At 46.0% G+C, this 15,867-nt stretch overlaps 1 protein-coding gene across 1 annotated transcript in view; it reads left to right on the top strand.

The window, feature by feature from the left end:
- Positions 1 to 15,867, top strand: part of clstn1 (calsyntenin 1) — a 93,363-nt gene that overhangs the window by 36,582 nt on the left and 40,914 nt on the right. The window contains exons 2-4 of the mRNA XM_087980274.1: positions 2,290 to 2,412; positions 9,319 to 9,348; positions 15,615 to 15,810. Coding sequence (XP_087836400.1) covers positions 2,290 to 2,412; positions 9,319 to 9,348; positions 15,615 to 15,810 — 349 coding nt within the window. The remainder of the gene's footprint in view (positions 1 to 2,289; positions 2,413 to 9,318; positions 9,349 to 15,614; positions 15,811 to 15,867) is intronic.

Genomic DNA, 15,867 nt, shown 5'->3' with positions numbered 1-15,867 from the left:
TGATGAGAAGTTTCTTTACTCAACAGGTGTTGAACCTATGCAATTTTCTACCATGGAAGGCTGTGGAGGTGAAGTCACTTTTTAAGAAAGGAACTAATTTCTGGGTGCTAAATAGAAATTTGATATGGGGAGAAAACAAGAGTATGACATTGAGATAGAAGATGAATATCATTATGTTAAATGGAGTGGGCCTAATGGACTGTGGCCTAAATTGCTCCTATCTTCTCTTCCTTTGAAGACCCACAGCAAAAACATGTAATTGGTAGAAAGCATCCTCCAATCGAGGGACAGTTAAATTGTAGACAGTAGGAACAGGAGTAGGCTGTTCGGCCTTTTGAGGCTGCTCTGCCATTTGGTATGATGACTGATCCTGTTACCGCTTTCACCCCACACTCTCTGATGCTTTTAACCCTAAGAACTATACCCATGTCATCCTCAAATATAGTGTTTAGGACATTGGATTGGAACCATGTGTCGTCTTAAGAATTAAATACAAAATGATTGAGCAATTGCCTTCAAAATAGATACTTTTAGATTAAATCAGAATTGATTTGGAAGAGGGTGGGTTTTTAAGGAAAAAACTTTTATTTCCAAATATTTACATTTTTACTGATCTCCCCAGCCTGGTGTGATCTCCTTTTGTAAGCAGTCACACTATAATCAGGACTAGGCTGTACTCCCTCTTTTGCAGTCAACATGAGTTCAATAACCCTATAGTAATTCAAGTCGATATTTGTACTTCACTGGATCAATAGGGGTATAAACTTAAACCATTGGCTAAACAGGTTTATGTGGAATTTGTCTAATACTTCTGGTTTGAGTAACCCAGTTGCATGTTTATTAAATTCTCTTTTGCAAGTAAATAACTCTAGTTTTAGTATTGAGCTGCTATCACCCTGCTGCATCAGCTCCTCTCTCAAGACAGACTTGCTCAGAGATATGTATATTTTAAGATCAAGTGCTACTGTTTTCTTCCTAAGAATTGTGGCTGGACAAATGTGATATGACAGGTTTGAAGGTAAAAAGCACATAATTGTGTGGTTATAGAGTGATACTGTTTAGGGTGGCACAGTGGCTTAGTGGTTAGCACTGCTGCCTCACAGCGCCAGGGACCTGGGTTCAATTCCAGCCTCAGGTGACTGTGCAAACTCCACACAGACATTCTCCCCGTATCTGCGTGGGGTTCCTCCAGGTGCTCTGGGTACCTCCCACGATGCAAAGATGTGCAGGTCAGGTGGATTGGCCACAGTAAATTGCCCAGAGTATTAGATGCTTTAGTTGGAAAGAATTGGGTCTGGGTGGGTTATGCTTCAGAGGGTCGATGTGCACTTGTTGGGCCAAATGGCTGTGTCCACACTGTAGGGAATCTAATCTAATCTCATCAGGTGCACAGCATGGAAACAGACCGTTCAGTCCAACTTGTCTATGCCAACCAGATATCCTAAATTAATCTAGTCCCATTTGGCCCATAACCCTCTAACTCTTCCTATTCATATAGCCATCCAGATGCCTTTTAAATGTTGTAATTGTGCCAACCTCCACCATTTCCTCTGGCAGCTCATTCCATACACGCACCACCTTCTGTGAAAAAAGCTGACCAATAGGCCCCTTTTAAAATCTCCCCCCCTCCTCACCCTAAACCTATGCGCTCTAGTTCTGGATTTCCTCACCCAAAGGAAAAGGCATTGTCTATTTACCTTGTCCTTGCCCCTCATGATTTTATGAACCTCCTAAGGTCGCCTCTCACTCTCGGCTGCTCCAGGAAAAACAGCCCCAGCCTATTCAACCTCTCCCTATAGTTCAAACCCTCTAACCCTGGCAGCATCGTTGTAAATCTTTTCTGAACCCATTCAATTTTTACAAAATCCATCCTTTTGATGGTAGGGAGACCAGAATTGCACATACTATTCCAAAAGTGGCCTAACCAATGTCCTGTACAGCTGCAACATGACCTCCCAACTCTGACCAATAAAGGAAATCATACTAAATGCCTTCGCTATCCTACCTACCTGAGACTGTCCTTTCAAGGAACTATGAAACTGCATTCTTGCAGTCAAGGGAGTAAGAACAACTTTGGTGATAAGTAGTTGCACAGATGTCAACTTCAAGGACTTATTATTTGACTACATTGGCATATCTCGTTATTTAGTTCAACATTTGAAAATTTTGGATTGGATTCTAAATGCAACAAACAAATTTCACAATTTGTATATTCAGAACTTAGATTGTGTAATGCAGTATGCATAAAATCCTGGCTTTCGTCAACCAGTGATGTTTTCTTTCCTGTAGTTAACAAGCACAAGCCATGGATAGAAACTACATATCATGGTATTGTTACAGAAAATGATGTCTCAGTCTTGCTGGATCCTCCACTAATTGCCTTGGATAAAGATGCACCTCTACATTATGCAGGTATGTAAATAGACCTGATATTTTCCTTCAATCAAAATTCTGAGTTGCATATTTTGTCTGGAAATATATTTTTTAAAAATGCCACAAAAATTATTTCATGATAAAGCTTGAATCTAAATAGTCTCAACTTAACTTCAATGAATAGAGTCTCGCTGAACTTGATTTAACAACATTACTTCAGGTTTTATTGCTCCACTCCATGGATTTCTTCGCCATGTTTTTCCTTTTTGTAGAATTGCATGACTTGGTTAAATGAGTTGCTAAGCAAAAAATTGCTAACTATAGTTCAGTCGTACACAGGATTCTTGTATTTTGTGTCATGGATATGGAGTTCAATATAGTAATTGTAAGTTCTAATTGCTTCACACCACTACTCATCTTGTATGTCGCACCCAAACTACAAAACACTCTTAACTTTTATTTCTTCTCTCCGTCTCTATAAAAATAAATTCGGAACACAAGTTGTTTTCTGTATAGCAAGAAAGCAAAATAGTATGGAAACTGAATGTCTGAAATCAAAAAAGACTGAAAATCTGGATGAAAGTTGGGAAACAAATGTTCATATATATAACTCTTTTGAAAGTATAGTCAAGAAGTAAAGGGTGGCGGATTTAGCTTTGCTAGTACAGGATAGAATAAATATATCAAAAACGAAATGAAAAGAGGCCAAAGTGGAAATAAATCTTTGGAAAATAATCTGGGGAAATAACGAGAAATCAGAAAATAGAGGAGTTGAATCAATATTTTGCATCAAGCTTCACAATAGAAGACATCAATAACATTCCAAAGACAGTAAATAATCAAGGGGCCTAAAGTAAGGAAGATAGTAACCATAATAAATTTCTCTAGAGAAGACTTCCTAAGGAAACCGATAGTGCTAAAAACTGAGGCCCTCTTGAACTAATCCTGAAGAAGGGCTTATGCCCGAAACGTCGATTCTCCTGTTCCCTGGATGCTGCCTGACCTGCGCTTTTCCAGCAACACATTTTCAGCTCTGATCTCTAGCATCTGCAGACCTCACTTTCTCCTCTTGAACTAATGGGTTGCATCCTTGAATTTTTTTTAAAGTGGCTACAGAGATAGTTGATGCCCTGGTTAACAGCCTTCCAAGAATCCTTAGACCGTGGGGAAGGGATGGGAAAACTGCCAATATAATTCATTTATTGATAAAGGAAGGGAGACAAAGCAGATGATAACCATAAGCAAGTTAGCTTAATGTGCGATTAGGAGAATGCTCAAGTCTATTAAAAGATGGAATTAATGGCAGCGCATTTAGAAGTAGATATTAGAGGAAGAGTCGGTATGACTTCAAGAAGGGGTCATACTTGACAAACTTTATTCAAAGCCTGTTAAGGCAGTAACACACAGGATGGGGTAGATTTTCAAAAGGTACATGTAGCATATAAAGTTGGAGATATTATGTTAGCATGAATAACAGATTGACTAACCAGTAGAAGATAGTTAGGATAAAGGTGCATTTTCAGCATAGCCTGTAACTAGTAGAGTGCCAGCATGAATAACAGATTGGCTAACCAGTAGAAGATAGTTAGGATAAAGGTGCATTTTCAGCATAGCCTGTAACTAGTAGAGTGCCGCAGGGAGCAGTGCTGGGGCCACAATCCATTATAATTTGTCTTAATGGCTTGTGGAAGACATGAATTTATTATTGTCACATTGGCAGATAATTTTAAAAAATCAGTGGGAAGACCAATAGAATACCACAAAGGCTACAAAGGAATATAGACAGGTTAAGTGAATGGGTGAAATGTAATATGGGAAAATGCGAGATTATCCACTTTGGCAGGAAGAATAGAAAAGCTGAATATTATTGAACTGGGGAGTTAGGTACATTAAGCAGCCACACAGGGATTTATGGATTGTATGCTAGTTTTGTGATTCATGCACAAGTTCAGCTGGTAATAGGGACGGCAAATTAAATGTTGGCCTTTTTTCAAAAGAAATGGAATATAAAACTAGGGAGGTTAAAGGGCACTTGCTAAAAATACAAGGTGCTAGTCAGATTACAGTTAGAATACTGAATATTTTTGGGCTCCTTATCTAAGAAAAGATATACTGCCATTGGAGGCAGTCCAGAGAAGGTTCACTAGATTGATCCAAGTATGGAGGGGTTTTTCTGATGAGGGCTTGAGTAAGTTGGGCTTGTACTTGAGCTTAAGAATGAGATGAGACCATATTGAAACAAGATTCTTGGGGAGCTTGACAGGGTAGATGGAGAGAAGTTGCTTCCCCTTGTAGGAGAATCGAGAACCAGATGGCTTAATCCTGAGTTCATCTTAGGACAGACAAAGAATTTCCTCTGTGGAAAGTCATTCTGAGGAATTCTTTATCAGAGGCTATCTAGGCTTTGCTAAAGATTCATGGCTGAAACAATGCGATGGTTGCGTTCTTGTGCAACCCCACATAGAAAAATCATGCTTTAGAAACAGCGCTTAATGTTGGCTATGTAATTGCATTATAGCCAACACGTTTTAAAAATTCGCACTTTAGAAAGTGTCCCCAATTTGTCAATTGCATTGCGTGTTTGGTTAATGTGAATTTGCTGCACTATAGCAGAACGACTTGTTGTAAGGAACAAAAGATTATGTTGGGAAGTGAAGTTGGGGATAATCAGATCAGCTGAGACTTCATTGAATGGCAAAGAAAACACGATGGGTTGAATAGCCTACTTCTCCAACTTGTTAAGATTTAATTAACAGGTTTGACAACATTGGTGAAGAGCTAAAGAGTTGATGCTTCAAGTCTGTGATGTTTTCATCAAAGTAACAAGTCCTGCCACCCCAATATGAGTACTATATTTTAATGAAGTCGATTAAAAGTGCATTTGAAAATAGCTTGTGATTAGCATTTAAGATTACCTGAAGCATAAAACCTTTGCACAAAGTGAATCTGTAGAGGTAACTAACTTTTAATGCAGCAAACACCTCAATTAAAGTATTCCAGTGGCTGGCTGTTTTTGTTTGGGTTGTTCACTATTATTTATGTTGTTGAAAGATGTTGGTCCTTTTTTTCTTTCCCTTCATCCCCCGACCCCATCTGAAGTAGCAGCTGACTGAAGGCAAAACAGTTTTGAGCATCAACTAAAGCACAGCTATCTCTGCAGGTCACTTCTAGGGATATTGATGTCTATACAGCAAGAGTATAACTCCGCATTTGGGGGCCTTGTGGGACAGTGATAGTCTCCTAACCTGGGCCAGAAGCCCTAGGTTCAAGTACCACCTGTTTCAGAGGTGTCAAGCCAGCAAGTCAGTTAAAAATATTTACAACGCAGCACATTCTACATTTTAGTACAGCGGATGGATGAATTTTTTTTTGGGTAATGAAATAATGTAAAAGAAATTGCATTGTAAAAAAAACTGCTTAATCCTGGATTACATGATGCTAACATTTGCATCTCATACAGATGTAACTGTCTTTAATTTTTTTTAAATTTACTTAGTGTGGAAACAGGCCCTTCGGCCCAACAAGTCCACACCGACCCTCCGAAGAGCAACCCACCCAGACCCATTCCCCTACATTTACCCCTTCACCTAACGGGCAATTTAAGCATGACCAATTCATCTAACCTGCACATTTTTGGACTGTGGGATGAAACCGGAGCACCCGGAGACAGACACTGGGAGAATGTGCAAACTCCACACACAGTTGCCCAAGACGGGAATTGAACCCGGATCTCTAGCGCTGTGAGGCAGCAGTGCTAACCACTGAGCCACCGTGCCGCCCAGTAGTGTCCACTGTTTGAAGTCACACCAAGATCAAAGGAAGAGTTTAAGCATCTCAGTCCAAGGATACCAGTAAACGAGTACCTCAGATTGTCCTAAGCCTAACCATCTTCAGCTAATTCATCAATGACCTTCCCTCCATCATTGGGTCTGAGGTACAGTGAGCTGATACTGAATTAGACCAGCTGCACACATATCATACCTCCAAGAGCATGCCAGATTGTACACAGTAACTTAACACCTTCCCAATGTCTGTATCATCTAAAAGGCACAAGTCAGGAATGTGATGGTGTACTCTCCCCTTACCTGGTTGAGTGTAGTTCCAGTTGTACTTGTGAAGTTTGCCACCATCCAGAACAGAGCATCCTTCTTGATTGGCACCCCATCCATCATCTTCAACATTCATTCGCTCTACTGACTTGGGTTAAACAGTAGCAAAAGTGTGTATATCATCATCCTCTTGCACTCCAGTAACTCATCAAGGATCCTTCCAAAATACCTTCTCAATCACTTTCATTTCTTTCACTTGTAAAATGTATGCAACTCCAATTCATTGAATTTGTAACATTTCCTCTCTAACTTGTGTTTGCATACTCACATTCAGCACACTGAGTGAAGAGATTTTTGGGGAGAACTTAAAGTACAGTTTACAAAATAAATATCATCTGCAGTTTTCTAGTTTATTTCCAGTTTGGAAACATTGAGATTTGTGTTGAGCGTATATTAAGCACCCCTCACATCCACTGTCTGTAATCTAGAGCTTTAATTTACTGTAATGTCAGTTGCTCCAAAAGCTAGCTTTTGATTCAGCCAGAAATTTTGTACTTAAATCAGTCTGTTTTTATATCACCATCCTCATTCAGTTTTTTTGCACTTATACCAAATAAGTTAATAAACTTAAACATGTTGCAGGACAGGTGGTGTCAACATTCCAACAGTTGTGTAGCATTTCAGTAAATGCAAGGCATTAATCCTTTTGATCTGCACCATCAAATTGATCGGCCCACTAATTAATTAATACAAATAACTGCACGGTTCCAAATAAATGATGCATGATGAGTCCTATGTCCTTAACTTGTGGAGGGGGAGGGGGGGGGGGGGGGGGTGGTGAGGGTAAAGGAATAAGGAGAAAAGGTTTTGAAAATTAAAATGCTTTTTGAAATTCCTCTGTCTACCAATTGAAAATATGATCTTAGTTTTCACACAAATGTGTAAAATGAAAAATAAAGTTGCTCAGCTCTGCTATGCAAACTGCCTTTGAAAGTTATTTCTATTTAATTTAAATTCTGAAAGGATCAGCCTCTTCTCTAGACCCAGGCCCTGAGATGGTCTTCAGCTGCTATCATGGTTGGATTTTCTTTCTCAGCCTATCTCTGATTCTTTTCCTTTTCAAGCCAGGATTTCTGAAATACTTCCAGTCCCCCTCTATGGTACTGACAACACACTAACCTTGACACTCATGTATGAAGCGCACAATTTGCATTTCTCAGTCATTGCTACTTCACTGTGCAAATTTTCCTGTTGCTTTTAGCTGCAATGTTCCTCAACTCGTCAACTTTCTTTTCTTTCCTATTCAATGATCTACTCTAGTTGTCCCACTGTCAAAATTTCTGATTTCTGTTAATGATCATTTACCATTTCTCCTGCCATTCTGCTGTTTGGGAATTAAAACTTGCCTCTGCAACATCCACCATATCCGTTGCAGCTGTTGCAACCTTTCCAAAATTGGTAACCTATTTTGTCTCGTTGAGCACTTTGTCTTCTGTCATTCTTGCTCATTTCCATCTTTTGCGCCTCAATTCCATAGTTATTTCCCAAATTAAATCCTCCACTATCCTCTTCCTATACTAGGTGAAGTGACGCATAGAATCGTTATTGGAATAATTTTGAGGGGAAGAAACTTCAAGACCAGAAACCAAAATGGAAATCTCACTAGTCCCATTTTTAAAAAAAAAACTCTGGCACAGATGTGTGGATTTCTTTGGAAGAACCACACTTCCAGTCTGCTGCCAGCCAGATTGAAAGCTGTACGGTGGGTAAAGTTGTAGCTCCAGACTGTAGATGTTGATTAATCTGGGTAAGGGATAGTGTTCACGCTCCTTCGCTACAAGCAGTCCTATGAAGACATGTACCTGTCCTGCATTTCATATCTTCATTCAGAAGCAGGTTTCCTGAACTTTAGAACCCCTCACTGCATTAAAATTAGAATTGCAAAACAGGTGGAAATAACAGCTAAATAATCTATTTTTGGTCTCTGTTCTGGGCTGGTTTTGGTGTTGATTGAGTTTTCAAAACTTCATGGCAGTTCCCTTTTTGAATTATCCTGTTAACTGTTTTTATTGAAAAATAATGGATGTTTACTGAGAGAGGTATAAAATGTCATTTTAAAGTCTATCTTGAATATTTATTGTATTGCATCTGATGACGCCAATTGAGAGAACTTTTATGCTTCAGGAGAAGAATGACTGAAGTTTCAAATGGAAGACATATTTTAAATTTAGCGTTCGGTTATATACAAGTTATTTATGCAGCATCATTGTAACTCTTGTACTATGTACAACTGCAAGATTAAGCAATGTTTATTCTTAGATGTTGAATACTTAGTGGAAACATTGAATTAAAATGTAGTATTAGAAGTATCCATGTTAATAACAACATTCAAATATTGATTTTTACCTTGTCTAAATGAAGTTAGTTTGAGATAAAGATTTTGCACTCATCATATACACAAGATGCAGTGTATATAGCAATAGTAGTCTTGACTGTTTTCTACTCTACGTTGGGCGATACTGTAATATGGAGAAGATATTATTTTCTAATATGTTACTAAGTTCTGAGTCACGTTAGGTAATTTTTCATTTTTTCATGTAAAGTGTCTTTACAGTGCCTGGAATGGTTAAGGTTAGTATGTTTTTAAAAATATTATTGTTTTCAATATTTTAAGATTATCTTTGTAACCTGGGAATTCCAGTGATTTGAGCAATATTTTTGAACTGTTTGAAAAGCCTGGAAAGTAATTTTAAAAATTGCTGTGAATAGAGCGCAGATGAGCTTGAATATCAATTGCTTTGTATTTACATTTATCCTTTGACTTAGTCCCTGTCTTCACCCTTTTAATTCCTTATCTCGATGACTGATCTCTGTTTATCTTTTCTTCCCCTTATAGAGAGGTATGAGGTGACATTCACCAAACAAGGTGATACCTGGGTTCTTTCTTTCATTCATCATGAACAATTATATTAACTCACTAACTCTGGTCATAAAATGGGGAATCAGCACTTGAACAGCAAATCCTGTCATCAGTTTTATTCCCCATTGTTATCCAGGTTTATCTGCAAAAATGACTGGATGCAACGTTTAATTTTAAAGCGTTTGTTAGAAATATCAGTTGTTTGACATCCTTTCCATTTTCCCCTCTTAAGGAGATTCTATTGAACCTAACCCCTCTTTGACCCGAGTATAAATTTTTGAACACATTTTAAATAAATACTCTTGTGCTAACCCTTTTGACAGCTTTCAGGATGCATACAAAGCAATATTGTGTTTGATGGTAAAAATACTCAAATATATTAAGATGAACAGGAAATGCTGAAGCCCTGGCCATTGTCACTCAATTGAAAGAGTCCAGACATTAGTTATTCATTCGCAATCTATTTGTGCAGAAATTGATTTCCACATTTGCCTCGATCATCCTTTCGACTTAATCCACGAATATCAAATGCTTTAGAATGTAGCATGGCTGGTGATAAAGGATATCATTGCAATTCAATGAGTTAACAAGAATGCAAAAAAGACCAGGTCTCAAATCTGCATTTCGTTTTATTTGTTCCCTGCTGTGTAATGTTGTCCTCCCTCCAAATTTATATTTGGTTTGTATTTTTATACAAAACCACAAGAGATAAGTAGCTTGAGGAAGGAATAGGTTAAGTAAATGGTCGAACCATTAAATGAGGCCAGATTTTTGTTTTGCTTGCTGCTGCTGCTTATCTTGAGCCAAAGTGATAGGAATGTTATCAACGGCTAACTGAAATGGGAAAATCAGTTTGCATCCTGTTACTGATTGTTGAAAAAATCCTAGTTGGAAGTGTGCATATCTGGACATTGTTTAAAGACTAGGATTGCATTGAAGTTCATTAGCCAATGTTTTATGCTAAGACTGAAGTTTCTTAGGGGGTTTAATGGTTGAATAATAGCTTGATAGTTGGATAATTTCAGAAGTGAGAAAGGAAAAGCATGATGCAAATTGACTAAAATGTATTGCAGAATTTTATCGTGGATATTTAACAAGAGACTATTTCTATTGGAGTTTCCAGAAAGTCTAACTATTAGTTTTAGTAGAGACACTCCTGTAGTTTTGATTTTGGAGCCTGTGCACTATTGCTGTGAAATCATACTTTTGATTAGACTTTTGTCTACTAATATCATAGGCTTATTAGAGTTAGTCTGTCATCCAGTTTTTTTTCAATATCCTCTTTGCAATTTTGCTCTGTTTGTGGAAAATGTAGGTTGGAAGTTTGGTGCCTGTCCTTTCTGTAATACTGAATTTGAGAATTTATGTTCCTATATTTGGCTGTTTTCTAATTTCTTAAAATCCTTTCAGGGAGATTGTCTTTTGAGATCAGTTGGAGATAACACTAACCATTTTGAACCCAGTGATGTGTTACCCAAGTTGGGTGTTTCACACTCAACCCTTTACAACTTGTCAAAAGGGCTGGTGCATTTACTGAAATGAGCATAACGTATGCTAGGTATTCAGTCCTGGAATTGGATATCAAACTGATATTTCTAATGCTGAATTGCCATCCAGTGGTTTGTCTTGGTCTCCCAATTGTGGACAGATACATTACACAGGAAGACTTAATTTCACGTAAAAGTAATGAGTTTTGACAGTATTTGTGAGACTGTGCTGAACCTATATCAAATGCTTGTACATCTCAGACTTAACTTTGCTCTCTTAACTTTTTGTCTTGATCAGAATAGGCAGCCAAGCTTTGTCCAGTAGCTTGGTATAGAAGATGCCAACAGTCATGGCTGTATGTTACAAGTTATTGCTGTCTAAGTACTCCTGTGAAATGCCTGTCTCGTTCTCTCTCCCTCTCTCTCGTGCGCGCGCTCTCTCTCTCGTGCGCGCGCTCTCTCTCTCGTGCGCGCGCTCTCTCTCTCGTGCGCGCGCTCTCTCTCTCGTGCGCGCGCTCTCTCTCTCGTGCGCGCGCTCTCTCTCTCGTGCGCGCGCTCTCTCTCTCGTGCGCGCGCTCTCTCTCTCGTGCGCGCGCTCTCTCTCTCGTGCGCGCGCTCTCTCTCTCGTGCGCGCGCTCTCTCTCTCGTGCGCGCGCTCTCTCTCTCTCGTGCGCGCGCTCTCTCTCTCGTGCGCGCGCTCTCTCTCTCGTGCGCGCGCTCTCTCTCTCGTGCGCGCGCTCTCTCTCTCTCGTGCGCGCGCTCTCTCTCTCGTGCGCGCTCTCTCTCTCTCGTGCGCGCGCTCTCTCTCGTGCGCGCGCTCTCTCTCTCGTGCGCGCGCTCTCTCTCTCGTGCGCGCGCTCTCTCTCGTGCGCGCTCTCTCTCTCGTGCGCGCGCTCTCTCTCTCGTGTGCGCGCTCTCTCTCGTGCGCGCGCTCTCTCTCGTGCGCGCGCTCTCTCTCGTGCGCGCGCTCTCTCTCGTGCGCGCGCTCTCTCTCGTGCGCGCGCTCTCTCTCGTGCGCGCGCGCTCTCTCGTGCGCGCGCGCTCTCTCGTGCGCGCGCTCTCTCTCGTGCGCGCGCTCTCTCTCTCGTGCGCGCGCTCTCTCTCTCGTGCGCGCGCTCTCTCTCTCGTGCGCGCGCTCTCTCTCTCGTGTGCGCGCTCTCTCTCTCGTGTGCGCGCTCTCTCTCGTGTGCGCGCTCTCTCTCTCGTGCGCGCGCTCTCTCTCGTGCGCGCGCGCTCTCATGTGTGCGCGCGCGCGCTCTCTCTCTCGTGCGCGCGCTCTCTCTCTCGTGCGCGCGCTCTCTCTCTCGTGCGCGCGCTCTCTCTCTCGTGCGCGCGCTCTCTCTCTCGTGCGCGCGCTCTCTCTCTCGTGCGCGCGCTCTCTCTCTCGTGCGCGCGCTCTCTCTCTCGTGCGCGCGCTCTCTCTCTCGTGCGCGCTCTCTCTCTCGTGCGCGCGCTCTCTCTCTCGTGCGCGCGCTCTCTCTCTCGTGCGCGCGCTCTCTCTCTCGTGCGCGCGCTCTCTCTCTCGTGCGCGCGCTCTCTCTCTCGTGCGCGCGCGCTCTCTCGTGCGCGCGCGCTCTCTCATGTGTGCGCGCGCGCTCTCTCGTGTGCGCGCGCGCTCTCTCGTGTGCGCGCGCGCTCTCTCGTGTGCGCGCGCGCTCTCTCGTGTGCGCGCGCGCTCTCTCGTGTGCGCGCGCGCTCTCTCGTGTGCGCGCGCGCTCTCTCGTGTGCGCGCGCGCTCTCTCGTGTGCGCGCGCGCTCTCTCGTGTGCGCGCGCGCTCTCTCGTGTGCGCGCGCGCTCTCTCGTGTGCGCGCGCGCTCTCTCGTGTGCGCGCGCGCTCTCTCGTGTGCGCGCGCGCTCTCTCGTGTGCGCGCGCGCTCTCTCGTGTGCGCGCGCGCTCTCTCGTGTGCGCGCGCGCTCTCTCGTGTGCGCGCGCTCTCTCGTGTGCGCGCGCGCTCTCTCGTGTGCGCGCGCGCTCTCTCGTGTGCGCGCGCGCTCTCTCGTGTGCGCGCGCGCTCTCTCGTGTGCGCGCGCGCTCTCTCGTGTGCGCGCGCGCTCTCTCGTGTGCGCGCGCGCTCTCTCGTGTGCGCGCGCGCTCTCTCGTGTGCGCGCGCGCTCTCTCGTGTGCGCGCGCGCTCTCTCGTGTGCGCGCGCGCTCTCTCGTGTGCGCGCGCGCTCTCTCGTGTGCGCGCGCGCTCTCTCGTGTGCGCGCGCGCTCTCTCGTGTGCGCGCGCGCTCTCTCGTGTGCGCGCGCGCTCTCTCGTGTGCGCGCGCGCTCTCTCGTGTGCGCGCGCGCTCTCTCGTGTGCGCGCGCGCTCTCTCGTGTGCGCGCGCGCTCTCTCGTGTGCGCGCGCGCTCTCTCGTGTGCGCGCGCGCTCTCTCACGTGCGCGCGCGCTCTCTCATGTGCGCGCGCGCTCTCTCTCGTGCGCGCGCGCTCTCTCTCGTGCGCGCGCGCTCTCTCTCGTGCGCGCGCGCTCTCTCTCGTGCGCGCGCGCTCTCTCTCGTGCGCGCGCGCTCTCTCTCGTGCGCGCGCGCTCTCTCTCGTGCGCGCGCGCTCTCTCTCGTGCGCGCGCGCTCTCTCTCGTGCGCGCGCTCTCTCTCTCGTGCGCGCGCTCTCTCTCTCGTGCGCGCGCTCTCTCTCTCGTGCGCGCGCTCTCTCTCTCTCTCTCTCGTGCGCGCGCTCTCTCTCTCTCTCTCTCTCTCTCTCGTGCGCGCGCGCGCTCTCGCTCTCTCTCTCTCTCTCTCTCTCGTGCGCGCGCGCGCTCTCGCGCTCTCTCTCTCTCTCTCTCTCGTGCGCGCGCGCTCTCGCGCTCTCTCGCTCTCTCGTGCGCTCTCTCTCTCTCTCTCTCGCTCTCTCGTGCGCTCTCTCTCTCTCTCTCTCTCGCTCTCTCGTGCGCTCTCTCTCTCTCTCTCGCTCTCTCGTGCGCTCTCTCTCTCGCTCTCTCGTGCGCTCTCTCTCTCTCGCTCTCTCGTGCGCGCTCTCTCTCTCGCTCTCTCTCGTGCGCGCGCGCGCTCTCGCTCTCTCGTGCGCTCTCTCTCGCTCTCTCGTGCGCTCTCTCTCTCTCTCTCGCTCTCTCGTGCGCTCTCTCTCTCTCGCTCTCTCGTGCGCTCTCTCGCTCTCTCGTGCGCTCTCTCTCTCTCGCTCTCTCGTGCGCTCTCTCTCTCTCGCTCTCTCGTGCGCTCTCTCTCTCTCGCTCTCTCGTGCGCTCTCTCTCTCTCGCTCTCTCGTGCGCTCTCTCTCTCTCGCTCTCTCGTGCGCTCTCTCTCTCTCGCTCTCTGTCTCTCGTGGGCTCTCTCTCTCTCGCTCTCTGTCTCTCGTGGGCTCTCTCTCTCTCGCTCTCTCGTGCGCTCTCTCTCTCTCGCTCTCTCGTGCGCGCTCTCTCGCTCTGTCTCTCGTGCGCTCTCGCTCTCTCGTGCGCTCTCGCTCTCTCGTGCGCTCTCTCTCTCTCTCTCTCGCTCTCTCGTGCGCTCTCTCTCTCTCTCTCTCTCGCTCTCTCGTGCGCTCTCTCTCTCGCTCTCTCGTGCGCTCTCTCTCTCTCGCTCTCTCGTGCGCGCTCTCTCTCTCGCTCTCTCTCGTGCGCGCGCGCGCTCTCGCTCTCTCGTGCGCTCTCTCTCGCTCTCTCGTGCGCTCTCTCTCTCTCTCTCGCTCTCTCGTGCGCTCTCTCTCTCTCGCTCTCTCGTGCGCTCTCTCGCTCTCTCGTGCGCTCTCTCTCTCTCGCTCTCTCGTGCGCTCTCTCTCTCTCGCTCTCTCGTGCGCTCTCTCTCTCTCGCTCTCTCGTGCGCTCTCTCTCTCTCGCTCTCTCGTGCGCTCTCTCTCTCTCGCTCTCTCGTGCGCTCTCTCTCTCTCGCTCTCTCGTGCGCTCTCTCTCTCTCGCTCTCTCGTGGGCTCTCTCTCTCTCGCTCTCTGTCTCTCGTGGGCTCTCTCTCTCTCGCTCTCTGTCTCTCGTGGGCTCTCTCTCTCTCGCTCTCTCGTGCGCTCTCTCTCTCTCGCTCTCTCGTGCGCGCTCTCTCGCTCTGTCTCTCGTGCGCTCTCGCTCTCTCGTGCGCTCTCGCTCTCTCGTGCGCTCTCGCTCTCTCGCTCTCTCGTGCGCTCTCTCTCTCTCTCGCTCTCTCGTGCGCTCTCTCTCTCTCGCTCTCTCGTGCGCTCTCTCTCTCTCGCTCTCTCGTGCGCTCTCTCTCTCTCGCTCTCTGTCTCTCGTGGGCTCTCTCTCTCTCGCTCTCTGTCTCTCGTGCGCTCTCTCTCTCTCGCTCTCTGTCTCTCGTGCGCTCTCTCTCTCTCGCTCTCTGTCTCTCGTGCGCTCTCTCTCTCTCGCTCTCTGTCTCTCGTGGGCTCTCTCTCGCTCTCTGTCTCTCGTGCGCTCTCTCTCTCTCGCTCTCTCGTGCGCTCTCTCTCTCTCGCTCTCTCGTGCGCGCTCTCTCGCTCTCTGTCTCTCGTGCGCTCTCGCTCTCTCGTGCGCTCTCTCTCTCTCTCGCTCTCTCGTGCGCTCTCTCTCTCGCGCTCTCTCTCGCGTGCGCGCGCTATCTCTCTCTCTCGTTCTCGTGCGCGTTCTCGTTCTCTCTCCTGCATGAATGGATGCAATGTAAACCAGTGGCTGGAAGGCAGGCATATGCTCCTTTTACTAAGTCCCAGAACTCACCCAAACAAGGCACAGGCTTTGCTTTTTCCACAGACCCTCACAAAAACAATCCCTGGCTGTGAAGTTTGGACTGCTGTTGCACATTAACTTTTTTGTTAATTTAATGCATAATGGTTCCAGCTCTAACTTACTGTTTGTTAAAACTCTAGGTGAGATTTGTGGATTTAGAATTCATGGACAGAATGTACCATTTGAAGCTGTGGTGGTTGATAAAACCACCGGTGAAGGTGTCATACGTTCAAAAGAGAAGATGGACTGTGAGTTACAGAAAGAGTATACCTTTACTATCCAGGCATATGACTGTGGAGAGGATCCCGATGGAGGAAATATGAAGAAGTCCCATAAGTAAGTATGCACTGAGCAGTAAAGAATGTTGAAGCATTGATTTATTTTGTAATCGAC

This window comes from Chiloscyllium plagiosum, unplaced genomic scaffold, assembly GCF_037043375.1.
Source record: "Chiloscyllium plagiosum isolate Xiang-an unplaced genomic scaffold, Cpla_swu_hap1 HiC_scaffold_37, whole genome shotgun sequence".
Lineage (NCBI taxonomy): Eukaryota > Metazoa > Chordata > Chondrichthyes > Orectolobiformes > Hemiscylliidae > Chiloscyllium > Chiloscyllium plagiosum.
This window is presented reverse-complemented; position numbering and strand designations above follow the sequence as displayed.